Source organism: Chaetodon trifascialis, chromosome 11, assembly GCF_039877785.1.
Source record: "Chaetodon trifascialis isolate fChaTrf1 chromosome 11, fChaTrf1.hap1, whole genome shotgun sequence".
Lineage (NCBI taxonomy): Eukaryota > Metazoa > Chordata > Actinopteri > Chaetodontiformes > Chaetodontidae > Chaetodon > Chaetodon trifascialis.
The window spans coordinates 27,271,143-27,294,461 of NC_092066.1; the positions used below are offsets into that span (position 1 = coordinate 27,271,143).

General features: G+C 41.1%; 3 protein-coding genes across 3 annotated transcripts in view; 2 read left to right on the top strand and 1 right to left on the bottom strand.

Annotated features, from left to right (window-relative positions):
- tmem68 (transmembrane protein 68) overlaps positions 1 to 23,319 on the top strand; it is a 369,137-nt gene that overhangs the window by 232,333 nt on the left and 113,485 nt on the right. The gene's annotated exons all lie outside the window — the stretch shown is intronic.
- Positions 1 to 23,319, top strand: part of cntnap2b (contactin associated protein 2b) — a 159,255-nt gene that overhangs the window by 99,391 nt on the left and 36,545 nt on the right. The window contains exons 5-13 of the mRNA XM_070974612.1: positions 2,976 to 3,179; positions 6,416 to 6,600; positions 9,170 to 9,313; positions 15,479 to 15,737; positions 15,902 to 16,051; positions 18,418 to 18,580; positions 18,738 to 18,844; positions 18,922 to 19,041; positions 19,467 to 19,582. Coding sequence (XP_070830713.1) covers positions 2,976 to 3,179; positions 6,416 to 6,600; positions 9,170 to 9,313; positions 15,479 to 15,737; positions 15,902 to 16,051; positions 18,418 to 18,580; positions 18,738 to 18,844; positions 18,922 to 19,041; positions 19,467 to 19,582 — 1,448 coding nt within the window. The remainder of the gene's footprint in view (positions 1 to 2,975; positions 3,180 to 6,415; positions 6,601 to 9,169; positions 9,314 to 15,478; positions 15,738 to 15,901; positions 16,052 to 18,417; positions 18,581 to 18,737; positions 18,845 to 18,921; positions 19,042 to 19,466; positions 19,583 to 23,319) is intronic.
- The window catches only part of xkr4 (XK related 4), a 350,180-nt gene that overhangs the window by 71,703 nt on the left and 255,158 nt on the right, over positions 1 to 23,319 (bottom strand). The gene's annotated exons all lie outside the window — the stretch shown is intronic.

Below are 23,319 nucleotides of genomic sequence, written 5' to 3' on the forward strand. Positions count from 1 at the left end.
GTCCTTGTGTTGGAATCAGACTGCAATTTATTTATTTATTTATTTAATTTTGCCTTTGACAATGGTCACCATGTCAGATCTAATGATCACAGTGCCATAAACTCTGGCCATGTGACCCCAACTAATCACAGCACATGTTATGTCATCATTACTCAAGTTCAGATGTCATTGAGAAGGAGCTGTGAGTCAAACTGACAGAAGTGTTGTGTGTGGTGCTTGTGGTCTTGTGAACTGAAAAAAGAAAGAAAAAACAGCTGTGGATGTACTATAACACTGAAAGCAAATACCAGAGGGGGATACATCCAGATGAGTGAGTCACGTAGGCCATACCTAGTGGCCTGTGCCAAACCAAGCCAAAGGCCAAAGCTTGGCAGGAAAATTTCCTAAAAGGGATATAAACACATAAAGTTGCACACGACACAATATGGCAGTTTGGTGTGCAAAAGAATGTGTGCAATGGAGGGGAGGGATTCAGGGAAAGATTATAAAACAACCAACAAGGGTTAGGAAGGAAGGAAAGACCAAGCCAACTCAAGAGAAGGAGAATGGGAGAAGCAAAACTTCGCAAAGGAGTTAGAAAAACTCTACAGTCAACTCAAGAAGACAGAGGACAGGAGGAATAACCACTTTCCAAATGACTGTGGATTATAAATTCAGGTTTAAATTCTTCCTCACTCACTGCTGCAATAAGAATGGGACTAATCTCTCTTCATTCAATGAGTATTAGATCAGCTTCAGTCATAGTTTAGATTCCTTGTCTATATTTGTTGATTTAGAACTGATTGACTTTATACTATCATTGATTTCACTTGTTTAATATATACATATCCAATAATAAATAATCAGAAGTTAAAGAATAAGTGTTGGACGTTCCTTATATATATCCTCGGGGCATATTGGCCACTTAATCTTATCCTGACACTCTTACCAAGAGCCTAGATCATTTATAGGTGAGCTGCTGTTAACAGGTGTGGCTGGTAACTGTATGTATCTCAAGGGTTATTCGGCTAGGTGGTAGGTAGGTATCAGAGGTAACAGGATAGGTGCCCAAATGTGGGCAGTTAGAAGCTAGGCGCGTCTCCTTGCCACCAGCTTACACAATTTTCAGATTTTCAACCGACTAGGGTAATATACTGTTGGACTGAGAAATAGACCTTTTAAACGGAGAGCTGGTTCAGTACTTCCTGTACAGGGATGACTCGGAATATTAACAACCCTATCATGAAATCATTTTTAAGGGGGCAGTGATGCCATGATCTGTACAGGAATATCCTGCCAAACAGACAAAATACGTAATATGGACATTAGTCACAGAGAAAAGATATAGCTGATGAAATGGAAAATGGATTGTAAATGGACTGTATTTGTAATGCACTTCTGTAGTCTGAAGATCACTCAAAGCGCTTTTATAACTAGTCTGCATTAACCCATTTGCACACATATTCATACGGTAGCTAAGCTGAGTTATATATTCATGCGCAGATGGCACAGCATCGGGGGGCGGTTTCGGGATTCAGTATCTTGCCCAAGGATACTTTGGCATGTAGCCAGGAATCGAACCACCGACCTTCTGATAGTTTGACAACCGCTATATCTCCTGTAGTGAGTAGGATGCAATACCAAATTCTTTGTCAGGGTAAATAAAATATAAAGATTTACTAGGAATGCATTGAACAGTTATGTGATGAGCTGTGATGATGAAGTTGCACGTGATGGATGACGATGTGATACTTCACGAAAAGGCACAATGTCTCTTGATGAGGAGCAGCCGTTATTAATGATGCCAACAACTGTATGATTTTCATATGGAACTGCAATGTGTTTTTATCAATAACATTCATCCCAGACATGCACTCTAATTTGCGAACTGCTCATTTACAAGCCACTGTGCTTGACTCTGCTCTGAGGGAGAGCAGGAGGTAGAAATTTTAGAAAATTCTAGAAAATAGAAGTTAAAAGGCAGTGGACAGCAGGGAGACATGTCTCTGGAGCCTTGGAGTAAAGGTAACATTCTGTCAGTCATCACAGATGCCCCATTTTTGCAGATCAGAAGAGATCAAATGCTTGTTTGTTGTCAAACTCCAGTTTGAATTTGAATTTGTGATGGAGCTGCATTAAATTGGTGTACTGCTTCTTCTGTGACATTTAAGTAATTTTAAAGGATAATGGTGCTAATATTTGATTTTGTATACAACCTTGTTTTCAAAAAACTTGGGTCACTGTGTCAACTTAAATAAAAACAAAATGCAATAATTTGCAAACAAACTGCTTTTACCAAGAGTGGTTTTAAATGTTCCAGAGCCCATGTTGTAATATCCTTTATACAATCATGTATTTATCAAAGTGGTGAACCTGGACTGATATTGAGCTAGGCCAACACTGTTGATCAAAATACATATTTCTTCAACTAATCTTCTTCAATTAATTTCTATTTTATCTTAGTTATATTGCACCAAATCGCAACAGAAGTTGTTTGAGGACGCATTCCATCTAGAGCAGTTCAGGACCATACCCTATCCAGGGGTTAGAACAAGGCAAACCTGAGTCAGCCCTACATGTAGGCTTTATCAAAGGGGAAAGTTTTAAGCTTACTTCTAAATATAGAGAGGGTGTCTGCCTCCCAGACCTCCAGGAATATAGTTCTACAGGAGAGGAGCTTGATAGATGAAGCCTGTGGCTCCCATTCTGCTTTTGGAGACTTAAGGAAGTGCAAGTAGGCCTGTATTCTGAGATTCCAGTGTTCAAGTGGAGCTTTTTTGGATATGCTAGTGCTTTAGGGAGAAGGATTTTAAATTATATTCTGGATTTTACAGAGAGCCAGTGCAGAGAGGCTAATACCTGTGAAATATAGCCTGATAGTAAGGAACTGCAGTAATCCAGCCTGGAAGTAACACATTCATCTTGCTCTGTTTATCATATACATTAGGCTCAGCAGATTCATATCAGAAGATCATTTCCTTTTTTTTGTCTTCCAGGGACAGATGTGATCAGTTTTGATGGCCATGGTGTCATCTCCTACCGCTTCAGGAGTAAGAAGATGAAGATTGTGAAGGATGTCATCTCTCTAAAATTTAGAACCACAACTGGAGATGGGGTCCTGCTCCACGGAGAGGGACAGCAGGGAGACTACATTTCTCTGGAGCTCTCCAGGGCAAGGCTACAGCTCAGCATCAACTTAGGTAGCCTCAGTGACAGTGGACCCTAAAGAGATAAACGACATCTTTAGAGATTTTTACGAATCCTTATACTCCTCAGAATACCCATCTAATTCTAATGCACAAACCTCCTTTTTAGATAATTTGAAATTCCCGCTTATCTCAAGAGAGGCAAAAACTAATTTAGAATCTGATTTTACTGCAAATGAAATTGTTGAAGCAAGTGATGCTATGAATCCAGGTAGAGCAGCCGGTCCCGATGGCTTGCCAATAGATATTTATAAAAAATTTAAAAACAAACTTGTAATTCCTATTATGGAAATGTTTTGTGAATCCTACCATAATGGTTCGCTTCCTCCCTCACCGAGAGAAGCCATGATCACTTTACTCTTAAAACCAAATAAACCGGCCCATAAATGTCAGTCTTACCGTCCAATCTCTCTTTTAAATTCTGACATTAAAATTTCATGTAAGGTATTAGCACTTAGGTTAGAATCTGTACTCCCAGATATTATAGAGGTTGATCAGAATGGATATATTAAAGGGAGACAAGGTTTTCATAATGTACAGAGGGTGTTAAATATACTACATGAAAAGAGGGATGCACCTGACACAGCTTTAATCTCAGTCGATGCGGAAAAGGCATTCGATAGAATTGAATGGCCTTTCCTATTTGCAGCTTTGGACCGGTTTGGTTTTGGCTCCACTGTTTGTGAATGGGTAAAATTACTGTACATATGTTCCACTGCTGAAATCCTTACTAATAATGTCATCTCTAGACCATTTAATATCAATCGAAGGGTCCGGCAAGGGTGTCCCTTGTCACCCCTCTTATTTACAATAGCCATAGAGCCCTTTGCCATGGCAATTAGAGCTCACAATAATATTTCTGGGATCAAGTTAGGACAGATGGATCATCGCATAGCGCTATTTGCTGATGATGTAATTTTATTCCTTACTGACTTATCATACTCAATTCCGGCCTTACTAGATTTAATTAAGAACTTTGGATCATTCTCAGGTTATAGGGTAAATAATGCAAAATCCTCTTTAATACTACTGAATGAAGATGAAAGACGTAATCCAATGGATTATACTTCCCCGTTTTGCCAAACAGATAACTTTACCTATCTGGGCGTACACATAGTCCCCAATGTGGAAAGAGTTATCCAAACCAATTATGATCCTGTCTTAGAGTCAATTTCTAAATCACTAGAAACATGGTCTAATATGCCGCTTTCCTTAATAGGGCGAATTAATGTAATTAAAATGAATACTCTTCCGAAATTGCTACACCTGTTTCAGAATATACCATTACCACTGCCAACATCCTACTTTTCGAAACTAAAGAAAATGTGTCTGAATTTTCTTTGGAATAAGAGGCGTCACCGCTTACGCTTGACATTACTATATTTGCCTTATGAGAGAGGGGGACTCAAGCTCCCCAATTTCCAGTGGTATTACTGCGCTGCGCAGTTATGTACGGTAATGTATTACTTTACCTCAGAACCAATCATACCATGGGTAAATATTGAGTCATCTTCACTTAGACCCAAACTAAAACTTAATACATACTTGTACTCTGCCAATATTAAAAAGTTAAGGGAACATACAACAAACCCATTTGTGTTGAATATGATTAATGTTTGGTATAAGGTTTGAGAAGTACTAGGTGAAATCTCCTTAATATCCCGTTTTAGTCCTATCTGGGGTCATGACCAATTTAAACCAAGTAAAACAGACCAAGGTTTTTATTCCTGGGCTAGTAAAGGTCTCACTAAAATAGGAGATATGTTTCAGAATGAAACTTTGATGTCATTTGAACAGCTATGTACTAAATATAACCTTTTGAATAGCCACTTTTTCAAATATTTGCAGGTAAGAAGCTTCATATTAGCTTCACACAATCAATCATTATCTCCTCCTCCTCTCTCCAAAATGGAACGTTTAATCTCTGAGAACTGTTGTGGTAAAGGGCGTATCTCTGTGTTGTACAACATGTTGGTTTGTAACTCAGTTGAATCCTCTGTTGACCGCCTTGAAGCCTGGCAGAGAGATATCCAGGAGGAGATCTCTTTACAGGATTGGGGGGTGATTTGTATTGAGGCACATAGACAAACTGCTAACACAAGATTAAGACTACTACAATACAACTGGCTGATGCGTACCTATCTAATTACAGCTAAATTACATCAGTTTAATAGTAATATTTCCAATACATGTATTAAATGTGAGCAATTTAAAGGTACTCTCTTTCACTGTATGTGGGATTGCAAAATGATTCAGACCTTCTGGCAGGAGATTTCACAAAACATACATAAAATGTTAGATGTAAAGTTACCTCTTGATCCTAAAATCTTCATCCTGGGGCTGTTCCCTCCCACATTAGCTATATCAAGGAATAAACGAATTCTTATGAACATGTGTTTACTTCAAGCTAAGCGTATTATAGTGTTGATGTGGAAGAGCACCCAAAGGCCACAGGTGGGTCATTGGCTTAGAGAAATGAGTACATGCTATTCTTTTGAGAAGATTACTTACATACTAAAGAGAAAAGGCGAAACCTTTGAAAAAATTTGGGCCCCTCTTGTTCAACTGCTGGGGAACATTAGTGTGCCAGCTCAGCTGCAAAGAATTGATAATGTGAACGGTGACCATGAACAATAAATCAATATCTAATTTCTCAAATTAACAAGCAGGAGAGAACCTTTATGCTAGGGATCATCTGCTGGTCAACCTGGACTTTTTCTTGAATAGATGACTGTGTGTTAAATACGATAGTACTGTCTCTGCCCCTTTTATATAGTTTTTTTTTTTTTTTTTTTTTTTGTTTCTGTTTTTTTGCTTTGGGTTTTTTTTTATTTTATTTTATTCTTATGTATATATTTCTTAACAGTATTATTATTATTATTATTATTATTGTCTATATTATTATCATTATTACTATTACTATTACTGTTCACGATTATTGTTATGTCTTTTGTCTCTGTCACTTATTAATTTTTGGTAAGGTCTGTCTTGTCTTGTAAATCTTGTCGACAAAAATTAATAAACATATGGTTAAAAAAAAAAAAAAACTTAGGTAGCCTCCCATAAAGTCTGTATGGTTTCAAGGACAGCCAAAGTACTGAAAATGTATTCTATTGAGAGACAGCCAATTGAATTGAAATTCTAAGAGCTGTATTATCTATGACTGTCAGATGTGTGATGATACATTTAGAACCTGTTCCTGTTTGTGTGATTTGCTTGCTTCTCTCTAGGCAGTAACCAGTATGGATCAATTCAGGGTCACACATCTGTGACCAGTGGGAGCTTACTGGACGATGACCATTGGCATTCAGTTGTCATAGAGCGCTACCGTAGGAATGTCAACTTCACTCTGGACCACCACACTCAGAAGTTCAGGACCAATGGAGAGTTTGACCACCTGGACCTGGATTATGAGGTAGAGACTCCCTGTGGCTCATGCTGCATTGTAATCATCTTAAACTGATGTCACAAATCTGAAGACTTCACTTATTGCTTTTTTCTATCAGGAGCCATTTAAAATTTTCTAACATCCTTCGCAGGCCATACTAAATGATCAAACACATATAACACTGACCTCAATGCAGTGGCTGTAACTGCTTGTCTTTGGTGAGGTGTCTGATGTTAGATGGTAGTGATGATGCTACTCACTGCTGGTTTTTCAGGTTTGGGTCAGTCTGTCATGAGCGGAACTGAGTCTTTGCAAGATCTAGTTTTGACAGGAGCTTCTCACAGCATGTCTCCTCACAGTGGGAAAATCCTCAGGATGTAATATGATTTCACATTCAAAGCAGAGAGCTAACAAGCTGATTTTTGCCCTTCAAGTTTCAACTCTTATTGTCCACCATGAGGTCAAATCACATAGCCACTTTGCTGTCACTCTAAGACTCTACAAGTTCCACGAGAGGTTTTACCTTCATCTCCATGAATCCATATTTATTAATTGCTTTGTGGGCAAGATCAAATAGTCCCTGCCCATCAGCCGGAGGTCCCCATCCAAGGTGTAAACCATCAATGCACACTGATGGTATGAACCCACTATTGAAGCTTGTTGGGTTAGTTGCAACAAACCTGTCTATCATTACATGTGGTGTTGTAACCATTTTAAATGCATAAAGAAAACTCTCTACATAGGGGTGCTCAGGTGGCTGAGGGGTTAAGGTGCCAACCATGAACCCCTCAGGCCCCGTGCATCCAGCAGGGGATCATTGGTGGATATCTCTGTCATTTTCTGCCAGCGAAAGGCATGTAATGCTCTGTACTCATTCTTCTATATTTAACCATTCTTTATTGAAACACTTTTGAGCACTAGGCTTTCCTTCTGCATTATCACTTAAAGGTCTGTATCTGATTTTTATTGGAAGTCAAAGGTCAGGACAGGAGCAAAATATCATTTAATCAAATAATCATTGTCGCATGTGCTTAGACCAACACAAGGCTGAAGCAGACAAGGTTCTAGTTCATATTTATGTCTAAATCAGACATACTTTTAATCTACATTTACACTAGTTGTAGAAATCCTGTACTAGAGAAAAGGAGACTGCGATTTAGGAGCTGCAAATTCGCCGGTGTAACATTTACGTGTGAACTCAGAAGCTCAACACACAACACTCTCTCCAGCAGTTAACGTGGCCTTGACAATGATGTCAGCCATAGGGGAAAAAGCCACAGTAACACCACAGTCATCTGATTGATCAACGCAAACCCCACAGTTCAACTACCAACAAATCTATTGTTATCTCAATAAAAACTCTTCTTCAGGCTCCCAAGAAGCAGACAAACATACTCAGTTTGCCACTGCAGAGGACCTAATATGGGAGAAATATGATCTCTTTTCCTAGTTCCTGTCAGTTCACATGCCACAGAATGCTGGATCAGTTGGAGAGTATTTAGAGACTTATTGGGGCAGCCTGATAATGAGCTGCAATACACCGGCCTATACGTAACTAATTCCCGAAGCTTTTCTGCATCATTTTGAGACAGGATGTGCCTGATGATTTTTGCGATGTTATATAGGTGAAAATATAGGTAGTTCTTGAAATTATGTTTATATGGGAGTTAAAGGACATATCCTGATCACAGATAACTCAGAGACTCCTTACAGTGGTGCTGGAGGCCAGGGCAATGCCATCTAGAGTAACTATATCTTTAGATTTTGTGTTTTGGATATTACTACATGGGCTTAGGAACACTTCTGAATACCATTGTCTATATGAACAATTTGTTTGCAAATGATTGCATTCTGCTTTTATGTATGTTTTCCACAGCATCACATTTTTGGAGTAGGGGTTGCCAGTGGTGTTGCCAGGGTCTCTTGGGGCTCCAAGCAAGAAATCCCTGGGGCCCCCAACCCTCCCGTGCACGCCGCAAAAATTTGTTTTTTGCACACATAAATGCGCAATTTCTGGGACATTTGAGAAGAATACTGAAAAAATAGATTAGTGGTTCTCAAAGTGAGGTCCAGGGACCAACAGAGGTCCCTGAAAGCCCAGACCTATCAATAATCGTTGTTGTAAATAAGTGGCCGGGGCCCCCCTAGTGGCCGGGGACTCCAAGCAACTGTCTGGCTTGCCTGTCCACAAGCCCTGCCCCTGGGGGTTGCCTAAAGGAAGCATATATAAGGTGAATAGAATTGGTCCAAGCACAGAACCTTGTGGAAGTAGTTAACTAGCTTTTTCATGTATAGGGAACTAATCATTAAGATGTACAAACTGAGGTCAAGCTGAAAAATAGGATTTAAATCAGCATAGTGTGTTGTCTTTAATGCCAATTTAATGTTCCAGTCTCTGTAATGGGATGTGATGGTCAATGCTGTCAGTACAAAAGAAAGAAAGAAATGGAATAGAATTTCAGCTTGAATTGAAAGCCAATTGTATGATTATGTAGAGTTCCTGACGCTAAGTGTGTGTTGGTCACAGCAGTACAATAAACATCACAGTCTGATCAACTTTATTCAGTCCATGTTGTCGAATGCTGTCTGTCCTCAGATCAGTTTTGGAGGGCTTCCTGCTTCAGTGAAGCCGAGCTCAGGAGGCCGAGAGAACTTTGTGGGCTGCATGGAGGGAATTACGTACAATGGAGACAACATCACTAACCTAGTCCGCAGGAAGAAAGTGGACACCTCCAGCTTTGTAAGACAACTCTATTTCTGACTCTGTGTGTGTGTGTGTGTGTGTGTGTGTGTGTGTACAGTGCTTTAGATAATGAAATAACATAATAAACATACATATATAATAAAAACACACTCAAAAAAAGAAAACATTCCCTCCCCAACCCCCCACACACCACCCTGATCCACGCACAAACATTTAATGACTATGTTATAAATACTGACTCAATACAAACAGGAAATTATGACGTGATAACACAGCTTTGCATGAATTTGCAATTAGGAAACTCCAGAGGTATACATAATAAGTAGGTTATGAAGAGGGAATCAAGAAAATAAAAATAGAATTAAAAGGATAAAACAAGTAAAACAGGCTAAAACAAATGAATAAAAGAGAAATAAATAAAATTAGTAAGGTTCAATGAAAACACATTAAAAGGTAGGTCTTAAGTTTGCTTTTAAACAAAAACACAACCAGATGTAAATGGTTAAAATGGTTATTATTTAAACCCAAGTGATTTAAATTGTTTGGATACAAAGGGGTAATTTCCAAGACAATGAAAAGAGCCATTGGGTGCTTTTCAAACAAATGAAATAAACATAACCAAAAGAGAACTCTCAAAAACGAGAGCTTACCTGAATCACACTCAAACGAAAAGAAAATAAAACCCTCCTAAATGAGGCCCACATTAAAGGTGGGAAACAAGAGCCAAAATACATAAAATAAGGAAATAGCACCCCTAGGTCTTTTGAGGCTAACAAGCGATATGACTGTGGGTGTAGAATCAGTCCCCATCTTAAACCTAGCCCAGTTCATGTCTGGTTACAGTAAGGACACAAGGAGTACGAGCTCAGACAAACCTACCACAAAGCGAATGATTGTCTCGTGTGCAGAGGACTGGTCATGAGAGATGCCAGTCACACACTGCCAGGCTTAGACAACTCTTGTAGCCGACAGGAGATAACCACTTGCAGGGGATTGGACACCGGCTGGCTCCTCACCAGGGCTGTGCAGAGACCTTTGGAGGGGCAGGTGCGCAAAGTTAAAAGAGGGCACATGGAGAACAAATTTGAAACACCATACAGAAACATACCTTGCAATATAACCGGTTGAATGGTAGCAACCCATATTCATGAAGAATGTAACATGGAATCACAATATACCATATCATTGTCCACACCTCGTATGTTTGTTTGTTTTTGCTTTAATCTCCTCTCCTTACGAGGCATCTCTGCAGAATGAAATATGATTGTTAAACTACAATCTGATGCACATAAAACAAACACACGTACAGTGACGTTTCATACCTTTTCAAAAAATTGTACTGTACAGCCACAAATGCCCTGCGATTGACTGGCGACCAGTCCAGGGTGTACACAGCCTATCTCAGCTGTCCCAGCTGAGGCCCCCCCCCCGCAACCTCGAAAGGGATAGGCGGTGTAGAAAATGGATGGATGGATGGACAGCCACAAATTTAATCCATTCATAATGTGCTAAATTAATAAAATAAAAAAATATGAAATGATATAGAAATCATGTATTTAAATATTTTTGTACTTTTATTCAGTTTGACTATAGACTTTGTGCAAGACAGCAAGGTTCTAAAAGTTATATAATTTGTACACATATTATATTTGTGTGTAAATGTAATAAACAAACAAGTACTGATATGTTTAAATGAGAGGTTGAGAAAATCATTCTTCATTCTTCTATTATTGTTGTATTTTGTGAGCGTGGTCATTTTTTGCAGAGAGAGGTCAGGAGATATTCTGTCTTCAGTTAAGGGTATTTATTAACACACTGATAGAGAACATGTACATGGATCTCAGTCTTTTGGGAAATCACTAGTGTTGTCCCGATCCGATCACGTAATCGGAAATCTGGGCCGATCACGTGACTGCAGACTTGATCGGATTGGACGTTATGTCCCAATCAGGTATTGGATAAATAATATATATACATATGTATATTTATTGTTATTTTTAATCATATTTACAATATATGGGCTAGTGATTAAAAATAAATGAGAATAAAATAGCATTTATTAACTACCAATGTTTACAGGCCAGGTCTGTGTCTGTGACAGACGCCACTGAACAGCGCATGCGCGGAACATGGCAGCACGCAGCTGCTGTGTGGAAATATTTCAAAGTGAACGACGAGAACAATTGCGCTGGCTCAAACTAGTTGGTAACCGTGGCAACAGAAACTCAGAACATACGTTAACGTACGTTGTTTCACAGTTTATTTATCACAACGCCAAGACAGTAGTGGACACACACAAGCGGTATGAGGTACACTTGCCCTCTGAAATGATACTTTGTATCATGTAACATAACGTTAAGCAATCATCTCACTTCCATCCACTGATTAGGCCTAATATAACAGGTTGCAGGTTCTGTGGCCAGAGCCGGTTACCTTGGCAACGAGTCACAACGAGAGATATTAAATAGTCCACTCAGCCGCTTCTTGTGAAAAAACTTACGATTTTAATGGAAAAAAATAACATTAATGTATTAATAATTGATTTAATATTTATTTATTTCGCAAGTGACCATGATATAAGTGGGATATTGTCCTTCGAGGTGTCCATTATCAGAAATGAAGGCGAAGTCCATTCATTCGCGTTGGACGCTTCGCGTCGGACGGTTGACGCCTCCGCGTCATCCATTCATTTCTGATAATGGAGACCTCGTCGGGCATTATCCCTTACTTAATGTTGCACTATTCCTAATGAAGAAAATTTTATTTTATTTCTGTGTTCAGTTCTGGGGCTGCACGGTGGCGCAGCAGGTAGTGTGCATGCCTAACAGCAACAAGGTCGCCAGTTCGATTCCCATGTCGGGCCTTTCTGTGTGAAGTTTGCATGTTCTTCCCGTGCATTCATGGGTTCTCTCCGGGTACTCCGGCTTCCTCCCACAGACCAAAAACATGCTCATTAGGTTAATTGGTGACTCTAAATTGCTCCCAGGTGTGAGTGTGAGCGTGAATGGTTGTTTGTGTATATATGTTGCCCTGCGATCGGCTGGCGACCGGCCCAGGGTGTACCCTGCCTCCCGCCCGTTGACAGCTGACATAGGCTCCCGAAAGGGATAAGCGGCATCGAAAATGGATGGATGGATGGATGGATGGATGGATGGATGGATGGATGGATGGATGGATGGATGGATGGATGGATGGATGGTTGTTCTGACTTGAGACTGTAATTCCAGCTACCTCATACCTGCATGCATGCACAATTGTGCATAAGTGTTACATGTTAATATAAGAGCCGTTGGTAAAAAAAAAAAAAAAAAATAAAATAAGGGACATCCTGGATCTTATTCTTTGCTCTTAGTTCGTTTCATAATGTTTTATAGAAGTATCGGATCGGGACTCGGTATCGGCGGATACTCTAAATCAAATGACTCGGACTCTGGGGCAAAAAAAAGTGATTGGGACATCCCTACAAATTGCAGTCTGCAAGCAGTTAGCGCCCTAAAAGAAAAGATGGCTAGACCCCCCTCTATATGTAAATTAATTGTTACCTGAAATGTGATATGTTAAATTTTGTTCTTGTGTTTTCTGAGGTTACTAAAGGTCATATTGCCTGTGTGGCTATGTGTGTGTAGATAATAGTTACTGGAGGGCATGTTGGTTGTGTGACAATGTGAATGTAGCTTATAAGGAGATGAGTGTAAAGTATGTAACTCTAACAATTTATACTGTAATAGTCCAAAATTATGTGAATATGCATATTGCATAGTTGTAGTGAAATAACATAGTCTATGCCTCATTGCCTCTAGAAACATAGGAAAAAACAGCTTGACAGTTAAAAAAAAAACATGATATCTCTCTAATGCACTTTGCCCATAATAAGAGAAACATACAGAAACAAAAAAAAAGCCTGACATACATTTCCCCCCACAGCACGCTGTGTGTGGTTAACTAGCAGCTATAACCTGTGAGAGGTGTGTGTGCAGAGTTGGACGACACAGAGGATGCTGATTGCTCACTTCACTTCAGGTTTTTTAAGTTGCTATCAGTCAACTTGCAAGAATACACCGTGCACAAATGAATACCGCTGCAAAACCTACTCACTGGACCAGTTGTTTACTCGGGTCCTTCTTCGATTTCACGAGACTAGCAGTGGCCATCTCCAGCAGCTTAGCGATTAGCAGCAGGGCACGTCAGGGCAGTGACGGCAGAGTGAGGGCACATTGTGGATCATGTGACCAACCAAGGTAGATCTAAATGATTATTATTTTGTTTTATTTATTATTATTTTGGGCCACACAGACGGACTTTCACACACACACAAAGGGGCACTTTGGGCATCAAGGGGCAAAGGGGCAGGTGCTCCAGCATTGGGAGTAGTGCTTTCCCTGCTCAGACGACCACATAGTGTGTGTTCTTCACTCTATGCCAAGTAGTTCTTTTGTATGTATGACAGTACAGCAAAATGATTTGATGAGCGTTCATTGATAACAGCAAGTTGAGTTAAGTCGGGGACATCGTAACCCAGGGACCTTCTTTAATTAATTAATATATTAATAATCGAACAATTAAGATAAGAAAAGATAAAACTTAATTAATCATATGCCAGGGAAATTAAATGTTTACAGTCAGCAAGGTATAAAAAGAGAGGCAAAAAAAATAAAGATTAAAAGGGATACAGAAGGTGGTTTAGTTCACACCATTTGACAAAGTTGGAAAAATTTCCTTTTAACAGGCAGAAACCTCGGGCAGAACAAGGCTCTGGGTGGGCTGCCTCGACCGGTTGAACAAAAGAGAGAGTGAGAGAAGGACAGTGAGAGACAAACAGAAAAAACACAAACAGAAATGCACTCACAATATCAGTGACAGTGGATGTAATAATAAAGGAAGTATGGAAGTATGACTAATCGTAGTAGCAGTTGCAGTGAAGTCAGGCAGGGCCATGGCAGGAGACGTGGGGGTGGGGGTGAGTTCCTGTTGGGACCTGGCATCAGGTCTGTACTCTGGTGGCTGGGGACAGAATCTGATCTGTTGAAAAACAGATTCAGTTCATTTGCTCATTCCTGGTCTCCAGATTCTGGACCCCTCCCACTGTCTTTAGAGTGGCCAGAGATTCTTTTCAGGCCTCTCCAGACCTCTCTGGCATTGTTCCCCTGTAGGTGCTCCACCACCTTCCTCCTGAAACTCTCTTGGCCTCTCCTATCTTCCTGTTCAGCTCCCTCTGCACCCTCCTCAACTAATTTTTGTCCCCAAATCTAAATTCCTTTTCTTCTCTTTCAGTGGGGCTTTTAGTTATGGGAACACCCTGGGTTTGTTATTTGGGAAGTAGGCACAGTGTTTTCCACACAGACGTTTATGTAGTCCGTGATGCAGGTTGTTAAACTGTCAGTGTCCTCCCTGTGTGGATTGCACAACACTTCTCAGTCAGTGTTATCAAAGCAGCCCTTCAGTGCCATACTGGTCTCCTCAGTCCATCTCCTCACACACCTTATGGTTAGTGGTTGTTTATTTACCATAGTTATGTTGGCAGGGAGCAGATGAGCTAAGTTGTGATCAGAGCAGCCCAGTAAAGGAAAGGGTGAAAACAGTAAGCATCCTTTGTGTTTGCTTGCAGTAGTCCAAGGTTCTATTGTCTCTGATGTGACATTTAACATACTGGGTGAAGGTGGGGAGAGTTGAAGACAGGGAAGTATGGTTGAAGCCACTGGAGATGAGGAGGAGGGGCAGTGGGTGCAATGTCTGCAGCTATGAAACTGTAGTGTGTAGGAGGTCGCAGTTGTTTGCTAGGTTACAACTCTCAGAGGTCCAATGAAACGCCACTAAAGACATGGATCATCACTAAACAAGACAGGATACATGTTTTCTGTTTATCTGTCTTATGTGAAACTGTTAACGTTGATTTAATATGACTTAACCTAACAGCAAACTTTCAGCACTCCCGTGCTGAATGTTGATGTTTATGTTGGTCAGTGGTCACATCTCAGGTTAAGCTCCCTGCTCTTAATTAAGGCTCTGGTAAAATAGTACTCCTGAAGAAGTGGTCAAATGTGTTTACTCACTCAGAATATGGTTTTATCATTAAATTATGTTTAGCAATAAATACAATTAAAAATGAAGTTTTACTCTCAATGTTAGCGCTGACTGAGCAGTAATTTCAATAGTCCATGGTTGAAACTTACTAGTTTCATTTCTCTCTCTCTCCCATTGTAGCATAACCTGACATTCTCGTGTGCTGAGTCCAACTCCTTCTCTGTCTTCTTCAACTCCACGTCCTTCCTGCGGCTGCCAGGTCAGAGTGACAGTGACACTCTGTCAGTCAGTCTGTCTTTCAGGACATGGAATCCCAATGGGCTGCTGATGTTCACAGTGCTGGCTGATGGCTGGGTGGAAGTGGGTCTAACAGAGGGCAAGGTCACTGTCTACATGAATGTGACACAGAAAAAGAATGCTCGTATTGACATCTCATCAGGTGAGCTTGAACTCATTGGTCTTCAGAATGAAGGTTCTGGAGCTTTCAGTTTGTTATAATAGTTGTTACTTCTTCATGGTTCTGCTTTCCTCAATTTTTGTTGTTATTGTTGTTAATTTTATCCTGTTAAACGTTTATAGACTGAAGTATGCTTTTCTTTGCAGGTTCAGGTTTGAATGATGGCCAGTGGCACAGTGTCCATCTGAACGCATTGGAGTACTATGCTATGCTAACAGTGGATGGAGATGAGGCATCCACAGTCAGAACAGCCATCCCCATCCAGATTCAGACTGGAGGAACCTACTACTTTGGAGGTGATTAAGTCATGTTCCAAAGTAACTTTATTTATTTCATCAGGTGGTTGCAGTGCAGGATATTTTTATTTTCAGGCGGTGAAACATGCAGTCCAATTACATTAGTCGGTTTAGCACAAAGCGTGACTAAAGTGTATCACACTTTGGATACTTTACTCACTTTACAATAAAAACAATACTCACAGACCATGATGAAACAGCATTGATAGGAGTGTAAAATAAGTAACTGTTAACTATTTCAGCAACTTTTTCAACTATTTCACTGACAGTTGAAAAGATATATATGGGTCTCCTTCTGTTTGCAGTGTATTTGGCAGAAATACATATTTGCATGAGTGACGTGCATTAACAGCTAAATCAGTTTATTACATGGACATACCTGTATATTCTAGAAGAGCAAGGCATTCATTTCAGAATTTCAAATTTTGGATCTAATTGAGCCCTTGGGCTGGGCTATAGGTATTACACAGGACACGGCAGGCATGTCCTCTATTTTGAGAATTTATCATTACAGATGATGTTGTGATTTTAATATTTTACAACCCAAAGGCTGAATGAGCAGGGTGGCTCTTGGACTCATAACCTCTTGGACTCATATCCTCAACATTTCTAAGATCCTGGCTATGGCCATTTGGCTGATGGGGAGTGGAAGAAACATGCAGCTGAGATAAACTGCTCAATGTTAAGCACAGCATAGAGTTAACCAGAAGCTTTTGCTTAGCTAATTGCACACCTAATAAAGCTTTCCATAAAACAGGGTGGAGTAGACCAAACCAGAGAATTATCAACTGGTAAGTATCTTGCCAGTTGTACCAAAGGTGGCCAAGAAATGAGTTGGCATGGAGTTAACAGAACATCTTAACAATGGGCGTACCCCTCAACATCCAATGCAGTTTGGATTTTGCAAACATCACTCCACAGACACAGCCATTTGTTATTTTTTTGAAAATATCAAAGGTTAATTAGACCAGGGTGGTTATGTTGGAGCTGTTTTTTTAGACTTGAAAAGAGCATTTTGACAGGATAAACCATAAAGTCATATTTTAACTTCTCTAATGGTGCCCTCTGCTGGATGAAATCATATCGGGCAAATAAAACACAAGCTGTACAGATGGGAAACTCGCAATCACCTTACCTCGGCTGCTTAGTCGGGGTTCCACAAGGGTCCATTCTGGGTCCAATTCTGTTCAGCCTCTATGTCAGTAATTTACCTAAAGTCTGTCCAAAGGTTAAAGTACAACTGTCAGGAAAAAAAATATTGTCCAATCACATTTTTTTAATTCCTCAATCTTTGTAAGGTAATTAGAATACTGAAAACATTTTTTTTTTAAGATTTTTTTTTTGACACTTTTTAAACACTTAAATACTATGCTAAAATACAGGTAAAATAATGTTTTAAAGAGTTGTTAAGAGATTTATCTAATATATGCCGACAACATTTCGGTGGTCTCTCGGTGGTTCTATGGTAGAAGGTGTGCATGATGGGGACTGGTGCTCTAACTCTTTTCAGTCTGCAGAGAAAGTAGAGGCGCTGCTGAGCTTTCCTGGCCAGTGAAGAGGTGTTGCTGCTCCAGGAGAGGTCTTTAGTGAGGTGCACGCCCAGGAACTGGGTGTTGATCCTGGAGAGGGATCTCCTCACGCTAGCTGGAGACAGGCACAGCACCTGGTCATCTGGAGGGGGTGGTGTCTTCTGTGCAGGGGTGTTGTTGTCAGCTTCAAACCATCTGATCTCGTATGATGATTTGTTATTATTCCGGCACATTTACATTGATGCGGCACGGTGAGGTGCCGCATCAATGTAAATGTGCACAGCAGGTAGTGCGCATGCCTCACAGCAAGAAGGTCGCCGGTTCAATCCCCGGGTCGGGCCTTTCTGTGTGAAGTTTGCATGTTCTTCCTGTGCATGTGTGGGTTCTCTCCGTGCACTCCGGCTTCCTCCCACAGACCAAAAACATGCTCATTAGGTTAATTGCTGACTCTAAAATTGTCTTTAGGTGTGAGTGTGAGTGTGAATGGTTGTTCATCTGTATATGTTGCCCTGCAATCGGCTGGCGACTGGCTCAGGGTGTAGCCTGCCTCTCGCCTGTTGACCGCTGGGATAGGCTCCAGTCCCCCCGCAACCCCAGAAAGGGATAGTCGGGTATAGACGATGGATGGATGGATGGATGGATGGATGGATGGATGGATGGATGGATGGATGGATGGATGGATGGACGGACGGATGGATGGACGGATTTACATTGATGCCTAGTGCTGATGTTGTGCTAGTGTTGATTAATATGCACGGTCCCAATTCAAAAAATAGGGTGACATTATTTCTCCAGAGGATGCAATAATGACCTTGGAATTTCTCCACTTGACTCTAGGCAACTTTCTGCACACTAATGCCCGATCACTTCAGCGCTCCTTCCAGGGTTGCATGCAGATGATCCACATAGATGACCACCTTGCTGACCTCAGGGCTGTGGAGCAGGGTCTTATTGGAACCTTTGAAAATGTCAGCCTGGATATGTGTGCCATTATAGACAGGTATACAACTTAGTCATAATTAATTAAACTTAAGATTGTCAGAAAAGTGGTAGTTTTGTTTCCTCGCAGCAAATATTGTGGGTTGAAAACTGTTCCTTACTGTGTACTCCTTGTGTTTACAAGTCTCCTTCCACTGTTAAATTGTGTATCATGTCAGGTGTGTTCCTAACCAATGTGAGCATGATGGTCGCTGTTCTCAGACATGGGACACATTCAGCTGCAACTGTAGTGGCACTGGATACACTGGAGCTACCTGCCATACCTGTGAGTGCACATGCAGATGCCAGACACACACACAATGTTTTGCATCTACTGAACATCATGTTGTTTCTCCTCTGTAGCAATATATCAGCAGTCTTGTGAGGAGTATAAGCACCAGGGGAAAAGCTCAGGGAGCTACTGGATTGACCCTGATGGCAGTGGATCTGTTGCCCCCTTCAGAGTCAGCTGTGATATGACAGGTGAGGTGGCACTGCAAGAGTGGTGTAGGGTTAGTCAGTTTAATTGTCTCACGTGACTCTGAGCAAAACAGCAAAAAATGCATTCCTCAGAATTGCTGTTGTCAGTGCTCCCTCCGTTTTTTTAACAAACATGAGTTCTGCTTCATCATTATTGCTACTGTTAATATTTATCTTTTGCAGCTATGCTTATTGTACTCCACAAACAGACATTTGTGTCTGTAAATCAAACAAGAATATAATTTTGTTTGTGAATGTCACAGTAGCTTCTGTGACATGGAAACATGCATCTATCATACTACTACTACTACTACCTTTTTCTCTGTATATTGTGTTATTACACATCTGCTAACATATTGTATAGTGCAAGTGGATCTTTGCTGAATAAGGTGTGGAGACTATTGATAATCTATTTTCTGTCCTTTTAGAGGAAAAGGTTTGGACCACGCTGAAGAACAACCTGTCTCCTCAAACATCAGTCACTAGTGTAGAGCATGGGGGGACAGCAGTGCTACGGATCACTTACAATATGACTGATGAACAGGTACACAATGACTATGCATTTACTTCGACAATTTGCTTTGTTGTGGTTGAAGTGGAGAACTTCACTGTTTTATGTAGTGTATTGGTGCTAATAGTAGTAGACAGCTAGTAATAGATGTTATTTTCATAACAATTTATTCTGAGGTCAGTGATTATTTTAGTAAGAGCAGTTTCAGTGCTGTGGTATGTTTTAAAGCTTGACTGAACATCCTCCAGAATAAAATTTTCTTTAAGAGAGGAGGTTGCACTGAGGCTATCTTTTCCAGTATCTCACTGATGAATGCAAGATTGGACATTGGCCTATAATTGGTGAGTGCATTACTATCTATGTTGGGTTTCTCTGGTCAGGGTTTTGCAACATTGCTTTTAAAGGCATCTGGGAAGATGCGTGTTTGCAGAGATGTATTTATTATCTTCAGTCCAAGTTGAGAATGTTATCAGTGGCTTCATTTACATGTAATGTAAGTTTAAAGTTGTCCAATAAATTCACAAGCTCCATAGCTTTGGAGTCATTCTTCTCATTAGAATGAATACTCAGGTATCCAATATGGCACCACAAGTGTGGCTAGTTACAGCAGCTCCAACCTCTTTTCTTTGTTTTGTCGTGTTTCTGTGCTTTTTTGGGTTTCTTTCATCAATAGTCTCAGTTGGAAGTGGAAAACAGCTACCAGCAAGCCCCACTGAATGAGAAAAAAGGAATTTTTAGATCTGGGGAAAAATTAAGCTGATGAAGGTGCATACATTGATTTTTTTCCCCATGGAATACAGGGAGGTCATCATCTACTTTGTCAAATGGTGTGATGTGGTGTTGTCTATTTTACTGTGCAATAGCCCAAATATGCCACTGTATTTTATTATTCCTATTTTGCTGATGTGCAATTGAAAATCTACTGTGAGCCATTCTTCACAAGGCAATATTGTTTATACTGTTTTGTATACAATGTACAAAACCTCTATAGTTGATTTAATTTGTATGTTTGTTGTACATGCTCTTTTTCTCTATCGCTCCTTTTAATTGTTGCTGTTGTAACAAGTGAATTCCCCCAGTGTGGGATCAATAAAGTCTTTTCATATCCATGTAGGATGAATCAGTCATGATGGTTGGTGCTGGTGGTTTAAAGACCGGACGCACGGAGAGAGGATCTAGCTTGGAACCGAGTGCGGTGGCAGCAGTGAATGAACCTCTGAACGGAAGGACAGGAGACCTCTCTCTCCTGTGCAGGAAAAAGCGGGGGCTGGAAGCCATATGCACTGGAAGGGTGATAGGTCTGTGGCAGAGCTGGTGAGTGAGTTGTGAGCGTAATCTACCTGGAGGATTTGCTGTGACCAGGAAGAAGGCAGCGCAATCTCCATCTCTTGGTTCATCCGTTCCATTTGGCTGTTGGACTGAGGATGGAATCCGGATGATAAGCTGGTCATGGCCCCCAGTAGGCTGCAGAATTCCCTCCAGAACACTGATGCAAACTGGGGCCCCCTATCTGATACCACGTCAGCTGGGAGCACATGTAGTCGGAAAACATATTGCAGTACCAGTTCAGCGGTCTCTTTAGCAGAGGGTTAGTTTGGGGAGAGACACGAAATGAGCCATCTTACTGTCCACAATCCACAATAGTCAGAATGACTGTGTTGCCCTGGGAAGGAGCAAGTCCAACGACAAAGTCTAGGTGTGTGACCTAGGATGGTGTGGGATAGGAAGGTGTTGGAGGAAGCCAGCGGGTGACTGATGGGATGGCTTGTATCAGTTGCAGACTGTGCATGCGTTGACAAAACCCTTGATGTCCTCCTCCAGTGATGGCCACCAAAACTGTTGACATAGTACATCTTGGATCCGCTAAATTCCAGAATGGCAAGTAAGCTTGGAGGAGTGCCCCCACAAGAGGACGTCTGAGTGCAAGTTCTGAGGGTGAATGATGAATAAGCAGTTCTGGGGGAAGGTGCTGGGGCTGGACTGGTTCTCTGCAGCAGATCTCACCCTTTCCTCTATCTCCCAGGTGACAAGGGCTATGAGGTTGGAAGCAGGCAGGATGGGAGTGGTCTTGGTGGTGCTCTCCTCCCTAACTTGGAACTGACGGGAGAGGGCATCATAGCTGGGTCCATCCAGATTCTGTCTTTGGCGATGATGTACCCCAGAAAGGAGACTGAAGGGGCGTGGAACTCAAATTTCTCAGCTCTGACAAAAAGTGAAGTTTCCAGAAGGCACTGCAGGAAGGTCTGAACATGATGAATGTGTTCCCCCTGTGATCATGAGAAGATGAGTGTAATCATCGTAGACAAACACAAAGCATTTTGGCATGTCTCTGAGGATGTCGTTTATCAGAGCCTGAAACGCAGCCGGGGCATTAGTAAGTCCGAAGGGCATCACCAGGTATTCATAGTGTTCAGTTGGAGTGTTAAAGGCTGTTTTCCACTCGTCTCCCTCCCGAATGCAAACCAGGTGGTAGGCAGAGATCTAATTTAGTGAACATAGTGGCACCTTGGTGTAGTTAAAAGGCGGATGAGAGGAGTAGGAGTGGATAGCAATTCTTTATGGTGATGATATTCAGACCCTGAATTGATGCATGGTCTCAGTGATCCACCGTTCTTTCCTACAAAGAAGGAGCCTGCCCTTGCTGGTGAAGACGATGGTCAGATGATGAATCATTTATGTAGCTTTCAATGGCAACTCTCTTGGGTGCTTACAGAGAATACAGACATCCCCTGTTTGGAGATGAGCTGGGCTGAAGCTCAATGGTACAGTCGTATGTGGGCATGGGCCAGTATGAGATTCTGAAGATATGATAACCTTAAGCAAAAATATGACGGTTTCACGGTATTACAATATACAATCTGACAAAGTCCAGTTGCGATCGATTGAATGTCCTGAAGCTTACAGTGACCTGGATGAATGAGAATATTCACAGGCATCTTTCAAGGTATTATGATTACAACTCTAAAATGTGTAATTTTGAAAATGCCTGTGAATATTCTCATTCATCCAGGTCATTGTAAGCTTCAGGGCATTGAATCGTTCACAACTGGACTTTGTCAGTTTGTCATAGAAGACGTTTCGCCTCTCATCCGAGCAGGCTTCATCAGTTCATGCGCACCAGACTAGATAGGACAGCTCTAGTCCGATGAAATGGTGTTAGATTCAAGTATTTATCCTCTGAGTGAGGCCAACCCCCAAAACCAAGGATGGTATCACTCTATTGTGAGGCAAACGATCCCCCATTAAGGCGGGGTAGGGTGCGACCCTTGGGTGTCAACGACAGTCGTCTGCCTCGTTAGTGTCCCATTCTTGTCATTGGGAGGCTCCTTGAGCCATGTGTGAATGGCGTTGTTGTTTATTTTCAGAGGCTAAGTTTTTGAATCTCTTTGGAAGAGATGAAAGGACAGCATTGTATGTGGGAGATAGGTGGTGTCTCAGACCTCCCCCTCTGTTCAGAGATGGTTTTTCAACCTTGACATAGATGGCTTCTCTCACTCCTCTTTCAAACCATCTGTCTTCTCTGTCCAGAATATGCACATTTTTTATCCTCAAAGGAGTGTGCTTCCTTCTTGAGGTACAGGTAAACAGCTGAGTCTAGACCTGAAGAGTTAGCCCTTCTGTGTTGTGCCATGCCGGACCAGACACCTCATACTCAGAAGAACAATCTGGTATATGCAGTCCAGTGCAGTGAGGAATGCACAGACTTATATAATGGGGAAACAAAACAGTCACTGAGCAGACGCATGGCACAACAATAAAATATTAAAAAA